At 41.4% G+C, this 18,400-nt stretch overlaps 1 protein-coding gene across 1 annotated transcript in view; it reads right to left on the reverse strand.

The window, feature by feature from the left end:
* Positions 1-2,487: 2,487 nt before the first annotated feature.
* The window catches only part of GAD2 (glutamate decarboxylase 2), a 78,341-nt gene continuing 62,428 nt past the window's right edge, over positions 2,488-18,400 (reverse strand). The window contains exons 14-16 of the mRNA XM_027595472.2: positions 14,597-14,704; positions 14,161-14,250; positions 2,488-5,346 (exon numbers count right to left, since the gene is read on the reverse strand). Of these exons, the coding sequence (XP_027451273.1) occupies positions 5,173-5,346; positions 14,161-14,250; positions 14,597-14,704 (372 nt within the window). The 3' untranslated portion in view covers positions 2,488-5,172. The remainder of the gene's footprint in view (positions 5,347-14,160; positions 14,251-14,596; positions 14,705-18,400) is intronic.

The raw sequence follows: 18,400 nt of genomic DNA on the forward strand, positions 1-18,400 counted from the left end.
ATCAGAGGAGGGGGACAAAGCTGAGCTGTCGAAGTCATACATAATTACCAGCATCACTAACAAGAACAAGACTGTTGAAAGCTTTTTGGACGCAAAGCACCATGCTAAGTGCTGTACATACATTTTATTTAACCCCTATAAAAACCTCATGAAGAAGGCTGTTGTAACGCTATCCATGAGATACTGCTCCCTAGAGCAAGGAAGAATGGGAGATTCTTCCCAGGCTGCGGGAGTAATGTGAACAAAGGCAGGAATGCACAAGGCGTTGCCTCTTTATTTGGCTGTTGTCTATTGGGTCCCCTAGGAACAATACTGAAATTACCTAGAAACCTTGTCTCCTCCTCCCCTTTAAGTCCTCCCCCAGCCCCGCATCTGCTTGAAGTAGTATCTGTTTACTCTAGACTAATACCTTTAAGGGTATCTCGAGCCCACAGGGGCAGCCTGGACTTGATAAGGCACATCAGGATATATTCCACCAATTAAATTCCCATGGCTTTCTAGCATTTAACCTGCTCACCCCTCTTACTCCATAAGAGCAATGGCGAAAAGCCCCTGAACATGATAGCTCCAAAATTCAGAACCCACAGAGGTGCAGAAATAACCAATAATATACAACAGCCTACACATAACCCATGTGTGTACAGGATTGGATGGTGCACCTGAATTATCTGTGTTCCAGCTCTCCTGAAAGTTTTGTGGGCCCCTCTGGCTTTCCTGGGCCACAGGCCATGGGCTATGGATTTTGCTGTCAAAATGAGACCCAGGGAAATGAGAACATTAACTGAATATTTGCCGCTATTATGACATTATTATTGTTTTAGCTGTGATAATCATATTGAAGACTTTTCTCTTTTTGTTTATAAGAGCGCTTATCTTTTCAGATTCATATAAAAATAATTTGGTGTTAGGGAGGACATGGGGTTGGGGACTGGTGAAATGAGATTCAGTCTCTGAATCAGTAAATGTTGAAGCTGGGTGAAAACTTCACGGGAATTTATTATACTGTTCTCTCCACTTTTGTATGTATGTGAAATTTTCCATAATAAAGTATTTTCTAAAAAAAGACTGGATCTGCTTGAAGAATTGAAGCACGTGTGGTAAAACAATATCCTTCAGAAGTGACAGTAAGAGTGGCAGCAGAAGTAAGAGCTCTTTTTTCCCAACAAAGACCCAAAGACATTCTGAGCTCTGTGACAAGACAAGGGGCCTTGTATTCAGGCAACTTGTTTTTTTTTTTTTTTTTAAAGATTTTATTTATTTATTTGAGAGAGAGAATGAGAGAGAGAAATCACATGAGAGGGGGGAGGGTCAGAGGGAGAAGCCCAGACTCCCTGCTGAGCAGGGAGCCCGATGTGGGACTCGATACCGGGACTCCAGGATCATGGCCTGAGCCGAAGGCAGTCGCTTAACCAACGGAGCCACCAGGCAACTTGTTTAAAAATGAGCTCCACAACAAGGCAAAGTCAGAAATAAGCAAGCAGAGCCTGAGGCATGTCCACATTTACACATTTATTTGGGTTCAGAGAGACAACACAGATAAAATACTTTGATCATACACAAGTTTATATTTGGTAAGAAGAACATGTTGCCACGTGTTTATATTTTTTATTTTTTTCTGTCTTAGTAAATGGCGTAATGTTGGGGAGATGTTGATGTCTTTCAGAAACACCAGTTGGGAACAGTATTTTGGAGCATGAAACTAATAAATACACAGTGTTTGTATGTAGCATCTGAAAACAGGAGAGCACGTGCAAGATGATACCCACCGTGAAGGTCCTTGATTCCCTGTCCTGCTGCTATATTTACACCCGTGCTTTCTTTGTCCATGTTCTGAGGAATAGCTCCTACTCCAAACCCCAGTGGGGACAACACCTGCAATTTGGGCGGTTTGTGACACTCCATATGGGTCTCCTCTATTCTCGGACATGAGCGGCATTCACCTTGCATTTTTGTGTGATCGCACAGTTCTCAAAGGAGATTTCTGAGTAGAGAGCTTAGCAGAGGGCATGTTCTCTATTAGAGCGGATGTGGAGGGCGTACAGTTTAGCAGAGAGAGGGGGAGAGAGAGCGCACAGGAACAGATGCGGATGTTGTTCTGGTAATATTGATACAGCTACCACACAGAAAAAGACATGTCAATAATATATTGTACAAGCTTTTACAGCAACACATGTTGATTTGCAACACTGTACAGTTCAGAGCTAAAGTGCACAACCCCAATCTGAGGTGACGAGACAGTACTATCAATATAATGAAAGGAACACAGTTTATACACACAATTGATTTCCTTTGCTTTCTTCACAGCCTTATGACAGTACACGAAGTCAAAGCCATTTATGTGTCTCAGATAAAGACATACCACACTTTTTTTTTCAAGTATTTAAAAATAATAAACACAGGGCGCCTGGGTGGCTCAGATGGTTAAGCTTCTGCCTTCGGCTCAGGTCATGATCCCAGGGTCCTGGGATCGAGTCCCGCATTGGGCTCCCTGCTCCTTGGGAGCCTGCTTCTCCCTCTGCTTCTCTCTCTCTCTCTCCCTCTGTCTCTCATGAATAAATAAATAAAATCTTTAAAAAAAAATAAATAAAAATAAATAAAAATAATAAACACAATATTGCTGAATTAATGAAAATGGCCATGTCAATTCTGATTAAGCTAACCCCAGACTTTTCTAAAATTTGGAAAGGATGGTCCCACATAAAGGCCTTTGGCACTGGGAATTTGAGCTAATGTTCAAAACCACCTTCCTCCCTCCCTCCCTCTCTCCCAAGTGGATTACAGACATACTTTAAAGAATATTTTATTAGAATACTGGGACCTATTAAGCTTTTATTTACCTCCTTTCCTGGGTTGTGGTTGGCAGGGATTTCACTGATTGAGCAAGACTCCCAGCCAACTTGGGGAAGGATTTGGAAGGGGCAGGGAGTGGGGGCAACAACCTATTTGTAAAAATTATTTTGCTGGAATTTCATACACAGACACAAATGCTTCTCCTTTTAATTCCATCATACCATCAAGTTAAAAAGCAGCAGCTTCTGCTAGAGGATCGTACTGCAAGGTATAAGCATCCTGGAGTTGAGAGGGGTCTGTCCAGGTCAGGGCCCTGGGCTCCACTGTCTTCTCCAAGCAGGACAGTGGGTTTGACAGTTAGTGTCTTTGCCTCTGAGGTAGGACCTTTTGGGCTGAGGCTCAAGATAGATGGGCAGCTATGTGCTTCGTCTCAATGGCCCATGTCTAGAAGGGAAAGGGATGCTTGGCCATTAGACATAGCCTAGAATGGGAGGTTTATTCCTTCATGAAATTCTGGGGTACAGATAAAAGTTTTCTCTTAATCATCATAGGGAACCCATTTGCTTCCTAGACAGGAAGGACCCAAACCTATGTTCATTTCAAGTATCAATGTTTTTGGATATAATGTGGGAGAAAGAATGTAGGGGCAAGCTCATGCAGATTTCAGATGATGGGATCTTATGGTTATATTATAGGGCATTTCTTTCTTTCTTCTTTTGTATACCTGTAGTCTTTCTAAGATACATATAGAAAGGATGAATGTTCTAAGTTTGTACCTGCAACCTGCATAGATCAGTCTGTAGTCATCACACTAGTACTTGGAATCCGAAAAACCGTGGCCCCACAAATATCTATGGGAGCTCTTGTATTAGTTCAGGCCTCTCCATCAGGTTTGTAGGGGAAGAAGAATTCTTTAAAATATTATCCTGAATTCTAAGGATCTTCCTATCTCTGCAGACTCTGGTCCCTTTCAATCTTAACGACTGAGCCACCCAGGCGCCCTTGGTCACTTTCAATCTTGACAAGAGGCAGATAAAAGAAACCTTAAGATGCTGTCTCAAAATCTCAGGTGAAGAGCTCACTTCATGAGAGGAAAATAACCACCCATGGGATAGAAATTAATTATTTGGGATTCCAGTGATGGGAACTTTTGTGGGTAGGAGAGGGGAAAGAATGGGAATAAGCAATTATCCAGGAGGTAAATGACTCCTTCCTGGACAGTGACAATATGGTGCCCAGGATGACATCATTGTTCACACAAAGATCTCTTCTCTCAAGGCCAAGTTTAATTTTCTGGGATCACCACCTTCTGGAGTGCGCTTCATTCCTTTTTGCTCAGGCTGATTAGATTTTATTTTTATTTTCTCTAATTAATCCAAATGACCTAATAAAAGAATACTCTTTGGGAAGATGCTTCCAGAACGAGCATCCACCTTCTGTTCAAAACAAGCTGAACTGGAAAGCAGAGTACAATTACCCTAGTTTTAGTCTAAGATGAAGCTTGGCTTACCATGCTTACTGAGGGGGTCTGCTCAGGGTCAACTGGGCGGAAAACTCAGCAGGGAAGAGAATCTTATTGTCGATCTGGTCAGTCATTTTAAAGAACTTGCAGTATTCTTTTGTGTTTGTTTCGTAATACTAACTTTAGAGATAGGATAAACCGTCACGTGAATAGAAAGAAGGCATTATACCTTTTAAGAATTTTGTGGGCCTATGTTTCAAAATAACTTTGCTCAGTGTTTTATTGTGCCTCCATTAAAAGAAAGAGAAAAAAAAATCTGGCTTAATTTTTATATCTGCCCCTGCAGTTTGTATAACCCATATAAAATAAAAATCTATATGTTACAAAATAGGATTTCTTTTTAATATATATATTTTCCTTTTGTAAAATTATATGTATTTAAATACATTTGAAATGTTGCTATAGGTAAATTAGAAATTTTTTTTCTAATACTATGAAAAAGGCAAGAGTTTTTATTGTCAACATACATTTTATATGTACTTTCTCCTTTGGACTGCACCCCAAAGAACCTTTTAGGATTCAGGGGCAATTTGGCACTATTCAATCGTACTACTCTGAAGTGAAAATAAAGCTTGATTTGCATACTATATTAAAAGTAAGGGAAGTATTTATAACAATTTTAAGCTTTTCATTATTGATTAGAACACAGCCTTTTGTCACTAATTTTTAGAGAGGTATTCTAAACTCAGGAAAGGATTTTTAAAAGGAGCGATGTTTTTTGGATTTTTAAACTGTACTCTACTTTGACATCACAATATAGAAATAGATTTACTTTGGAACAAACTACAAATACATTCACACAGTTTGTGACAACTTAATTGTCTACCTAGAGAACTGAAACAGCTTAGTGAGCTATGTTATTATAAATCTTGTCCAAGGCGTTCTATTTCTTCAATCAGGAAGTCAATGTCTTGGTGAGTTGCTGCGGGATTTGAGATGACCATGCGGAAGAAATTGACCTTGTCTCCCAAGGGCTGGTAGCTGACCATTGTGGTCCCGTACTCCATCATTCTGGCTTTAATCACTGGGGCCACCTGTGGGAGAGACCAGAGCCACATGGTGACCCCTGGGGACTCTTCCTCTAGTAAAAGAACCCAATATCCAGTAGCATTTTTAGTTTTTAACTAAACAACCAGACTCATATTTGTTTCCCTTAAAGGAATTTTCTCCAAGTTTTTTGGGGGATCAGAGCACTAGAGCAGTTTAATACATCCAAATTCTTGAAGGTGATAAGATGAATAATAAGTGATAGGCTCTCAGTTGTTTGCTCCCTCATCCTTGACTTTGTGAAAAAGAAAACTGCAGACCCCAAATGGAGTCACACTAGGCCACGTCACCAACCCTGGGCTTCATACCTAACCTAATTGCACTTTCAATTTCCTCCAGGAATATAGTCTTAACTGGTCGGTCAGGAATCTTCTGGTCAGCATCAAAATGGTACTCAGTCACATGGCCCCTCCCCATCCCCCAAAGAAACATGAGGTACTCACTTAGTAAGACCCTTTTCCCCCCAAAAAGGTGAGCTCACCCAAAATAATTCTCTTTTCTGTTTGTGACTTCCTTGTCCTGCTTTAAAAACCTCTCCCTTTCTATAGCCCCTCAGAGCTCCCCTCTACTTCCTAGATGGGATGCTGCCTAAAGCCAATTAGATTTTTAAAATATACCTCAGTTGAGTTTTTGTTATTTAACAACTTGCAGTTATGGTTTTGGGGGAATGGGATGAATGGGTTCCAAGGCTAAATAGTTTAGCAATACAACATTTGGGGGAGGGCTTTTTGTTTTTTCCTCAGAAGATATAAAAACACTGGAAACAGAACATAGCTCAGAGAATGGTTACCAAGAGGTAAGCCTCAATATCAAGTGATGTCTGAAAATAAGCAGACTTTTGAGGCCTTAAAGCCCTTTTCTTTCTTGAGACCCTAAAGCTTTCCAGTTTCTTTTCATTCTCCTTTTGCATTATCTCAGTTTATAAGGTTTTTTGAAATGCATTCCTTAATCATGATGAAAATCAGCTGAGGTCAAAAGGAGAGCCCACAAACACTTAACATTACAGAGGTGGCTCTCAGGTGAGATTTTACCACATGTATGCCAGAATGATTAGTGTCAGTAGTTCTCTGACGACTGTGTATGAGATGAAGTTCAAACTCTTGAGCTCAGCACAAACCTATTTTGTCCCCCAGCTCTGAGGACTCATATTCCAGTGCTCGCTAAAACTAATCTTCAACTCTGCCACATATATTTTTCTCCCTTCACACCTGTCCTCAGTCTTACTGTGTCACACTTGTTGTCTTGGCTCCAAGTTCCCTTTCTCTTCCAAGACATATCCTACACAGACCCCAAGACTCCACCACAGTCCTACAACCATGATGAAGCTTTTCTTGACTCCTCTAGTCCAGTAGCTTCTTTTTCTTTTTAAGTGGTAAATACATGATCCTTACCCATAGAGTCTGTCTATAGAAACTTTCCTATTGTCCTATTACTCATAAGAAAATACATTTCAACTGTAAGCTCTGAAGGGCACAGTGTCTTTTACTTCTTTTGTTTACAAGCACAACTGTGTGTGCACATTGAGGGCTCCCCAAGTCCTTATTAAATTAAATAAAGAGTAGAATAATAGGGATAGCTATCTAGGAAGAGGAACACATTTAACTTAGGTCTAACTGTGTGTATGATCCGTTCATGTATTTTACCATTAGAGTCTGAAAATATAACATCTGATCATTTAAGTTCATTGCTGCAAATATGTAACCAGGAATGGTTGATGTCAGGGAGCTTTAGACTTATTTAGATATACATAGTAAGTAACTCAGTTCAAAATGGGCACTATACCTTACATCATAGTTGGATTCATTTTAATGAAGAATAGTTTGATTCAGATGGAATGCTGTTATGAAACATGCAACTTTCGAACATCAACACTTAAATAATCATTTGTTTACAATGAGATTTTCATCTTCACAGTACTCATTATGAGAATGACATATCTGATAAAGTGTTAGTATCCAAAACCTATAAATAACTTATAAAATTCAACACCCCAAAAACAAATGATCCAATTAAAAAATGGGCAAAAGACATTTCTCCAAAAAAGACATCAGGTGGCCAATAGACACATGAAAAGATGCTCAACATCACTCATCATCAGGGACATGCGAATCAAAACTACAATGAGATTTCATCTCCCACCTGTCACAGTGGCTAAAATAAAAAATATAAGAAACAATAGGTGTTGATGAGGATGTGGAGAAAAGGACCCTCTTACACTCTCGTTGGGAATGCAAACTGGTGCAACCACTGTGGAAAACAGTATGGAAGGTCCTCAAAAAGTTAACAATAGAACTACTTTATGATCCAGTAATTGCACTACTAGGTATTTACTCCCAAAATATAAAAACACTAATTCAAAGGGATACACGCACTGCTACTTTTATAGCAGCATTATTTACAATAGACAAATTATGGAAACAGCCCAAGTGTCCTTTGACTGATGAATGGATAAAGAAGAGGTGGTGTATATGTGTGTGTGTGTGTGTGTGTGTGTGTGTGTGTGTGTGTGTGTCCACACACACAAGGGAATAAAAAAGAATGAAATCTTGCCATTTGCAACAATGTGAATAGAGCTAGAGAGTATTATGCTAAGAGAAATAAGTCAGAGAAAGACAAATACCGTATGATTTTACTCATATGTGGAATTAAAAAAAACAAAACAATGGTTTTGTTTTTTAAATTGATCAAGGGGAAAAAAAGGGAGAGAAACCAAGGAACAGATTCTTAACTACAGAGAACAAACTGATGTTTACCAGAGGCGGGGAGGGGGAATGGGAGAAATGGGTGATGGAGATTAAGGAGGGCACTTGTTGTGATGAGCACCAGGGAATGTATGCAAGTGTTGAATCACTATAGTGTACACCTGAAACTAATATAACACTGTATGCTAACTCTACTGGAATTTAAAATTTAAAAAGGAAAGCTAAATAAATGTAAAAAAAACCCAAAACAAAGTACTCAATGTGTCAAATTGACATATTTCCCATCAGGCCCAATTATTTATTAGTAACCAAAGAGAAAACCAAGGACAGAGTTCATCTTCACTTTCATGTCACCCTCACCTCACATCCTAAACCTAATTTCCTCATCTAAAAATGAATGTGCTTGATGATTCCAGCCCTGGGATTTTCTGATTCTAGGTTAACGTGTTCTTAAGTCTCTTTCAGCCCCTTTTTTATTACACAGGAAGATAATATAAAGAGGAATGTTTCTTTCTTTCCCCTGAAGGATGAAGGAGGTACACAGAGCATCGGGCTCATCCCAGGGAATAAGTATGAAAAAGAATTTGAGAATCTCAACTCTGGGATTAAGTTCTGAAAGTGGATCTAGTAGAATATTCTAGCATAGGGACATGAACTTTATCACTTTGTGCTGTGAGACATGGCAAATCAATGTGTTCCTGGGAAGAGAAATCCCAAAATAGAAAAGGAATTCCAAATCCATGTGTCTGCAGAATTTCAGGAAGAATCACATAACTATTCCTTAATTTTTATTTGTGTAATAAATCATGCTTGCTCTTTAGAACTGACAAAAACAATGATAATGCTTTACTCAGTGAATTAAACTCTGATTTCATTTTCACGGACAATCCCAGCAAAACCACATAGAGATGGTATTTATTATTAAAGACAATCATCTTTAACTTTTCAGAGACGTTAAATCAAATCAGAGGTCAAAAATTTAAATGGTAACAGACATCATCCCAAACAGGTTTTGGTATAAAGTCAGATCAATTCCTCGCAGTTACTGAAGCTGGCTGGGTTGGAGAAATCATATGACTTTTGTCTAAATACATATGACTTTTGGCTGCTTCCAGAAAATGTGGATGAACTAAAATTAGCAGAAACAGGGAACGTCTACTTCATTGCATAATCACTAATTGCAAGTTCAGAAGGAAAATAAGATTCTGACTCTTCTGATGAATGTGTAGCATTTTCACTTATTTCTAGATGTTGTCTTTTGATCTCATTCTTGGTTTTGTTGAATAAAGAGAGTCAGGAAAGAGAGGCTGCCTGTTGAAGATTTCACTAAAGACCTCAGCAGGAGCTCTTGGTGCTGCCTTATAAGTTTTGAGGTGTCATTTTCTCCCTTGTGTCATTAGCTTTTTCAATTCCTTAGAAAACAATAACCAGGGAACTATCCCATAATTTGAAACCACGTTTGTTTCTCCCAAGAGAGCTCAGGTTAAAGCATCACGGAATCACAGAAATGTATTTTTTCACTATGTATCACAAAATCTTTTTGTTTCAAAATCTTGGAAACGTGAGTGAAATTTTTGGGAAAAAAATGAAAAAGCAGAATAACAACAAATAGGAATCCTAACACTTTAAAATTTCACCAATTAAAGTCCTTGTTACATTTAACAACGTAGACTTTGGAAGAGTGTCACCTTAAATATGAGGCCAATCTACTACCTTACCCATGTACTTTTCAATCCACTGTTGACATTTTGGAAGTCCATCAGTCATAGACTGGTAGAAGTCAGGATGAGATACGCAGATAATGATCAAATACGATGGAATAAAACACAAGATGAAGGTGATGATGAAGAACCGGGGTTCTTGTCTGATGAATGCCCTCATGGACTCCACCTGCTTGTCCTGCCTGTGTCTAAGGCATTTGCCTGTGGTCGTGTGGCGCCCCAGGCCTTCTGTGTCCACTGTGCCTCAGTGATGATGGGCCACCTGCACATTCACAGTCCTGACCAGGCAGCAGGAAATACTCCAACCTGATCCTCAGCCTCCCTTATGAAGTTGTTGATTCTGCTTGTTTCATAATAGCCACCTGTTACCTAGATATCGGTCCCCAAGTCACTGCGAGCTCTGGAGAAAGGCCTATGATCCACTAGTAGATTTCCTAAATATTGTTTCTGCTCCCTGTTCTGGAATGTGTAAATGGCACTTTAGCTCAGCAAATGTTTTTGAGTGCCTTACTATATGCTAAGCCTTGTACCAAGACAAGAGGGCACAAAGAGTAATTTTTCCTTGGAGGGTCCAGAATTTAACTTAATTCTCGCTTGCCACATGCCGCATGGAAGTCTCCACCTTTCCTCCCATTTTGGGTCTATGTCAGCACTGACAAGAGAATTTTATGTAGTGATAGAGATGTGTTATATCTCCACTATCTGATATAATAACCACTGATCACAAGTTGAGCCCTTGAAGTGTGGCCAGTGTAACTGAAGAAGTGAATTTCTGGTTGAATTTAATTTTGATTGATTTAAATTTAAATGCCATGTGCGGCTATTGATACCATACTGGATAGAGCAAACGATCTATTTTATTTTACCTCTGCTGTTTTCCCTCTGGGATTGTGTGCATGTGTGTGTTTGAGCGTGTGAAGATTTACTGGTCCCTGGACATTATACTTTAAGGGATTTATATTTAAGAAGGAACTTTTCTGAAACTCTGAAAAATTATTGGCATAAATAAACAAAAGTTAACCTTGATATTTTATGTGGTTCTACTGTGAATTCCAACTCTGACTTGCTGAATTCTCTACCTTCTAGTTGGGAAAATGGAATCACGGGACAGGGCAAAACTGAGAGAACTCATTCTGCAATCCCCAGACCTAATTCAAATTTCAATTATCAACAGTATAGAAATAGTTGACTAATATTCTCATGGCTCTCCGCAAGAAATACTCTCCATTCCCATCATAGTTTATGTGATGTGCCAAAACCTGAGGCATCTGAAAGAGAGCTGTATTGAAATGGGGGGAATTCAGAATTGATTATTTTTTTAAGATTCTATTTATTTATTTGACAGAGAGAGACACAGCGAGAGAGGGAACACAAGCAGGGGGAGAGGCAGAGGGAGAAGCAGGCTTCCCGCCGAGCAGGGAGCCCGATGCGGGGCTCGATCCCAGGACCCTGAGACCATGACCTGAGCCGAAGGCAGACGCTTAACGACTGAGCCCCCAGGCGCCCCTCAGAATTGATTTTTGCTCAGAAACTGATGGGAAAAACCACTTTCTGTTCTGTTTTCCCATCTTGCCCCATCCCTCAGCCCAGCAATAATGAACTGATTCAACAAATGAAACCGGTCAAATTACCCCGGATTCTGTCTGGTCAATGGATTCATTAAAGAGGTAGAGCCAATGAGAATGGAAACATCTAATTTCTAACTAACTTGTTAAATAAAATTAGTTATTGGTAAGACGATGCATACTACGGAGAAGCCACACCATAAAACATCAGGAAAAAATATGAATTCTTTCTTCTCAAACGATAACAGGCCCCTTTTTGCCTCCCCATCATCTTTTCCAATGTGACCCTCATCCTGCCTCCCGCCCATCTCTTGGGCTTGATTTCTTGGAATGAGCAAATGAGCCAACTTCATTAAAACTTCAAACATGACCATGACCCCTCCTACCCAGACACATGCACTGATGGATTCCCATTCTAGAAGCTTTCTTCCATGCATTCCTCTAGGTCAGTGGCTCTGAGCCTGGGCTGCACATTGGGATCACGTGGAGAACTTTTAGAACCATTCCCAAGCCCATCTAAAACCAACTGGATTAAATTCTCAGGGTTAAGACCTGGTCATCAGTGTTTTCTATATAGCTTCAGGCTGATTCTAATGGGTGGCCAGGATTGCAAACCACTACTCTAATTAGGAGGCTTCACTTAAACTCCTCGACTATGTGTCAGTTTCTTCCTGATGAAGGTTTGATCCTGGATTGTCTACTGGCAGGTATTCACATTTATAAGCCTTCCTGGAGGTTTTAAACCACAAAAAATCCTGTTGTTTGACATAGAAGGAAATAAAGTATTCTTAAATGTCAGTGAGGCAGCCCAGGCTCCTTCACAGTGGGGGAGAGGGCCTCCCCTGTTCCTGACAGCAACTGGAAGAAGTCCCCTCCTTTGTGGTAAATAGAAAACCACCCAACCAATTAACCCAGGCTTTGAGATCCAAATACACACAATCATCCCTAGTTCCCATTCCTCAACACTGGAATGGGGCCCCACATTTACCTCCCTTCAAGATTCTCTTTGGGGTACATCATCAACCGAATTTCACCCATGTGTAAGTGATGGGAGCAGGAGAGGAAAAAAGATCAAGGATATCTTACTGGCCACAGAAGAATCTGAAGCTCAAGCCCTCCAGCTCTGGAGTCAGTGATTTTGGGAAAGTGATTTTTTTTTTCCTCTCTGTGCTTCAGTTTCCCCATCAGCAAAATGGGGAGACAGCAGTACTTCCCAGATCAGGTTGCTTAGATTGAAGTAAATCTCTAGGCCCATGATGGGGTTGCTCCTGCCCAGATGTCACGTCAGGAAGCGGACACTTAACTTTTATAACCCTGTAAATGCTCTGTTTAACCAGAAACATGGACTATCATCCAATTCCCAACACCAAGCCAACCCTGGGTTCTATACTTATTTTGTTGTTCCTTACTCATTTTCTTTTCCTTCCTTTCTTTCTTTCTTTCTTTCTTTTTCTTTCTTTCTTTCTTTCTTTCTTTCTTTCTTTCTTTCTTTCTTTCTTTCTTTCTTTCTTTCTTTCTTTCTTTCTTTCTTTCTTTCTTTCTTCTTTCTTTCTTTCTTTCTTTCTTTCTTTCTCTTTTTTTTTTTGAGAGAGAGAGAGAGAGTGCATGAGCGCGTGCATGCATGCACACAAACGGGGAGGGTGGGCAGAGGGAGAGGGAAAGAGAGAATCTCAAGCTTGTTCCATGCCCAACGAGAGCCTGACACGTGGCTCCATCTCATGACCCTGAAATCATGACCTAAGCCAAAATCAAGAGTTGGACATTTAACGGACTGAGCCACGCAGGTGCCCCTCCTTATTCATTTTCTATCTTTCTTTTCCTGTTCCTTATTCTTCATCCTATAAAAGCTTCTTGCATTCCACCCCATTTTGCAGTTCTCTGGACCCCTGGGAATGGAGGCTGCCTGCTTCATGAAGTGTTAAATGAAGTTTGTGTCACCTAAATTGTCTTCTTCAGTCCTTTCTAACACTTATGATAATTGAGTGATCTAATGCTAGATCACAGTTGAGCCTGGGACACAACATGCACTCTACACAGTGGCCCTTAGTATCGTTCCCTGCCCCCGGTCCCTTCTGGGGTTCTTCACCATAGCTCTAAAGACCCCACAGGGTAGCCTTGACCTTGGCATCTCAAGAGGGTCAGCAGCAGTTCTGATTTCTAACCATTGCTGGTGCCTGAAATCTCTTCTGTTTATAACAGTTTTGCTGGGCGAGTCAGCCAACTTCACCAAGGGTTCTTTTTTTTTCCCCCTTATATATTTTTTTAAATTTTATTTTATTATGTTATGTTAATCACCATGCTTTACATCATTAGTTTTTGATGTAGTGTTCCATGACTCATTGTTTGCGTATAACACCCAGTGCTCCATTCAGTACGTGCCCTCTTTAATACCCATCACCAGGCTGACCCATCCCCCCACCCCCCTCCCCTCTAGGACCCTCAGTTTGTTTCTCAGAGTCCATCATCTCTCATGGTTCGTCTCCCCCTCCGATTTCCCCCCTTTCATTCTTCCCCTCTTGCTATCTTCTTTTTTTTAACATATAATGTATGATTTGTGAATGACAGTAAAGCTGTCACCTGATTGCTTATTTTAAGATATCATAAACTTGCTCTCAGGAAAAAAGAAGCAAACAGAGTATCAAAAGTCTGGCTATACCAGCTCTGAATGGCCTGGTTCTGTAGGAGCCCATGAAAGGGAGTGGGCCTGTGCACTAAGGTCAAGGTTGGATTTCTCCTATCTAGAGAGACGCCATGAATGTGCAAGGCCCACTGGACGCACTGATGTCCGGACCAGAGGAGCCTGTATCACTTACCTTTGAGAGGCGGCTCATTCTCTCTTCGTTGTCTTCCAGGACACGCAAACTTGGGGGCACGTACCAGAAACAGACGTTTGTGTGCTGAGGCTATAAGGAGGAAAGTAAGATTCACACTCAGCCCATCGTGGCCATTTAGAAAATTCCAAGGACATTTCAAACCTATTCTGCAGGTTCCGAATAGAATTCCTATTTTAAATCCATAATCACTTTTGGAGTGCCTGACTTTTGCCACATTATACAGAGTTATTGTTTTGTGAGTTTGCGTTTTTTACTGCAGCTCAGAACAGTGACCCCATCAGCCCAGCTTCTCCTTTGTAATGCTCCCCTTTACCTGGACAGTACATGATTGACATAAAAAAAAAATCAGTGATAAGAACTGGTAAGAACTGGAACTGACTAAACTTTTTGGGATCGTAGAGATCAGAATACGTACCTTTCCGTCAAACACCATTTCGTATCCTTCTCGGTTTTTTATGGTATTGTATAAATACTCTGCCAGCTCCAAGCACTTATCAATATGTGCTTCAAACCCAGTGGTGCCCTGAATAAGAGAGGAAGAAAGCTTATCAGGCAGGTGGGCTCTCTGTGGGGCTAATCTCTCTGGAGACTGATGCTTTCTCTGCCACTTCCACCTCAGCGCTGCTCCACACTTTCCTTGCACAAGACTGTGCTTCCAGAGGCTTTTCTGGCGATTATTTCTCCTTTGATGCTCCCCCCTCAGGTGTTTTAATTCCTTTCATGTCATCACAGCTCCCTGCAGCGGATTCCTCTTCTTCCCGAGGCCCCATTCTGTAGTAGGCAATTATTTTGATTACTCGAGGGGAAAATTTGCCTCTGCCATTCTGAGGGGTAATTATGGAAGTCAGTAATGACAGGAGGCTGGACTGTTCTTCTCCTGTGGAGAAGCAGCATCATCAGGGAGCCCCCAGCAGGCCAGCTTAGCCCCTGCCCATCATGAAAATTTACCACTTCCAGATCCCACTTTTGTTCACCAATGTAACCCTGTTATAGAACAAATAGGGTAGGTACTCAATGAAGATTTATTGAACAAATGAATGTATGAATCTTAAGGGGCACACAGATGCTTTGTTAGCCTGTCATTCTGCAAAGCTCATTAGATTTCTCCTCTGGGGATAAATGACTCATATGTTGGTAACGGGCAAATATTATCAGGGAGGTCTTTTAGTTTCCAGCTCTGGAAGCCCAAGAACTTGTGAAAAAGAACGCTACAGCTGTGGACTGGAGCTGTTTAACAGACCTCGGGACACTCCAGGGCATTACTTTTCAAAATGGCTTTCCTCCTAACTCCTTCAGCATTTCTGGAGTGCTAATGGAAAGCTTAGACAAACAGCTAACGCTCATTCCAGGAGCACTTGGAAGAGGCCAACCTGTGACTGATCCAGCATGGAAACTGGAGGGAGCAGCTGTAATGTACATAAGATGGGCACACACTCCTATTGATGGTCTCATCATCTCAGCTAAAAGGGAGATGCAGCATAGCCAGTGACTTTAACATCTGAAGCCTTAAAGAAATCTGATGGGCTCAGGAATCATTTCTATGGAGACTGCTGCCCAAGTTGATTGGTCAGAGAGTGATTGGTTCCTGATGACCCCAAGGAAGGGCCCTGATTGATGCCTGAACACTCGGGCCAGAGCCTACACCATGCACTCTATGACTTTGTGGTGTCAAGGATTTGGGGTTGGTTTGGACTGACCTAGCAGTTTGGGTACACTGGGGATGGCCCCTAGGTAGGAGGGAGAGAAGTTCATTGTTCTCCAAACTGGACCCTTTGGACCGGTCCAGAGTTGGCTTTAAACTTGCTCGTACCTGATCCAGGATATGGTTGGGACCAGTAGGACTCTGACCCTGTGCAGCCCCATGGCCTTGGCTAATCTCCCCGATCACATGGGAAGGGTGGCGTCTGTGTGATTTGCCTCCCACACAGGGACATGGTAAAGTAAAATTAATGCTCTGAAAAGGAGTTTTGTTGTATTGTAAAGGCAGTGGGATTATCACAGACCGGATGGGGAGTCCTTTGGCCTTTGCTAGTCTAGGACTTTACTTGAGATGACGAGGAGTAAACTGACCATCCCTAATTTTAAGCTAAAGAGGTACAAGGAGCGGGGAATGGGGGGGGGGGGAATGACACAGGAAACTCTAGTGTGCTCTTAGAAGCCTGTCTCTTCATGTTGGATATTTATGGGAATAAGATCCACATTTTATTTTCAAGGTTTTGAAGGCTTTTAGGAGATTCTCCAAAATGTACTCATTCATCAACTACTTTCTGAGTAGTTGTTCTATACCACACAGTTGTTACTCTGAGAATGACGACAGCCCCTGGAAAACTTGATCAGGCGTGACATCACCATGACCTGGGTTGCTATGAAGGAAGCTGAGGGCTCTGACGGGTGAGCCTAAGTGAAAGCCTGGACCCCAGCGTCTGAGTTACGCTGAGGGAGCTGCAGGAGAAAGATGGTTTTATTTTCTCCCTCATTGCCCACACACTTAGGATTGGTTTAGGCTGACATGGCTGAAATGCACACTCCACAAGGGCACACATTGGTGTTTCTTTTGTTCACCACTGTCTCGCTCATACCAGCAGCGCTGGCATATATTAGGTGCTCAATGTACATTTGTTGAATGAATGGATGAATGGATGGAAGTGTACTTTTAATCCCTGGGGCAGTGTTATTACAGAGTATGTTCTGAGGAACCATCTGTATCGGCACCAGGTTAATTGTGTTAATAACAAAGCTCTGCTGGTTGAAATCCTACGTATTCTACGTATCCTGTTCTAGACCCATTTCCAAGGTGACCTCTTAATAAATCATTTTTGGCTCTCAAACTAGGAATGGGCTCTCTGTCCTTTAACTTCTCAAGGTGCGTCTGTGTTTCTTTTACAACCAGTTATTTTCTGTCTTATGTGATGGTTATCTATGCATTTAGCTTACCTCGTCTGGAAAATTGTGGCCCCCTCATCCCACCCAGCATCAGGCACAATAACAGATACTCATTAGCTACTTATTAAAATAAATTGATATTTTAGAGAGAAAGTGAACATTCATTCAGTCACTCAGCAAAGGGTGCCTCGTATCACTTTCCCTTTAATGGTTTTCTCCTGGTATTTTTTTTTTCAGCCATTTGCCAGTCCCTCTGTTATCTACATTTTTTTTTAAAGATTATTTATTCGAGCGAGAGAGAGAGAGAGAGAGAGAGAGAGAACACAAGCAGGGGCAGTGGGAGAGGGAGAAGCAGGCTTCCTGCGGAGCAGGGAGCCGGATGCGGGGCTCGATCCCAGGACCCTGGGATCATGACCTGAGCCGAAGGCAGTTGCTTAACGACTGAGCCACCCAGGCGCCCCTGTTATCTACATTTTTAATGAGGGAGGCCAATTACAGAAAACTCTAAGGAAATCTGCTAATTTGCATAATTTGCATAACCATACACAGAGAGATTTACCATGAAAACTAGGTAGTTACATATTGAGCCACGCTTGCAGACCTAAAATTAAGGTTGGTTCATTCTCTGTCTCTCTGTCTCTCTCTCCCTCCCACCCTCTCTCTCTCCCTCCCACCCTCTCTTTCTCCCTTCCTTCCTCCTTTCTTTCTTTCCTTCCCCACTTCCTTTCCCCTTCCCTCCCTCCTCTCCCTCCCCCACTCTCCCTTCCCTCCCTCCCTCCCTTCCTCCCTCCTTCCCTCCGTTTCCTTCCTTGTTTCCTTCCTTCCTTCCTTCCTTTCTCTCTCTCTTTCTTTTTGTTTTTTTTCTATCTACTCTGAGTTTTACCCACTGAGGAAATCTGGAAAATCTGGAAAATAACCATCAAGTCTTATTTAGCATTCTCTAATAAGATACAGACAAAATGAAAGATCTCCTCACTAAGAACAGAGCTGAGGGCAGGCACAGGGCCTTTGCTCATGACAGGCTTACGTCTGGTATTACTGTCCGGAAAGCCTGCCAGCATCATGTCAAGAGGCTCGATTTTTTTTTTTTTTGTTTTGTTTTGTTTTGCATATAGTTGCTTTCATCAAGTTCTCTTGGACTTAATGTGGAGGCTGTCCGTCAGTGCATTTAGCTCCATCAGTCCTTAATGGATTAAGGAATATTTATGGTTAGGTTACTTGTTTTCATGTGGTTTGTACTGTGAAGGAGAAAATGTGGATTCACTTGAATGCTGCAGTCCCCAAGCATATCTGATAACAGAGGGTTTACTGATTAATGCCGCCTCCTCCTCAGTAT

This window comes from Zalophus californianus, chromosome 9 (genome assembly GCF_009762305.2).
Source record: "Zalophus californianus isolate mZalCal1 chromosome 9, mZalCal1.pri.v2, whole genome shotgun sequence".
In the NCBI taxonomy this organism is placed as follows: Eukaryota; Metazoa; Chordata; class Mammalia; order Carnivora; family Otariidae; genus Zalophus; species Zalophus californianus.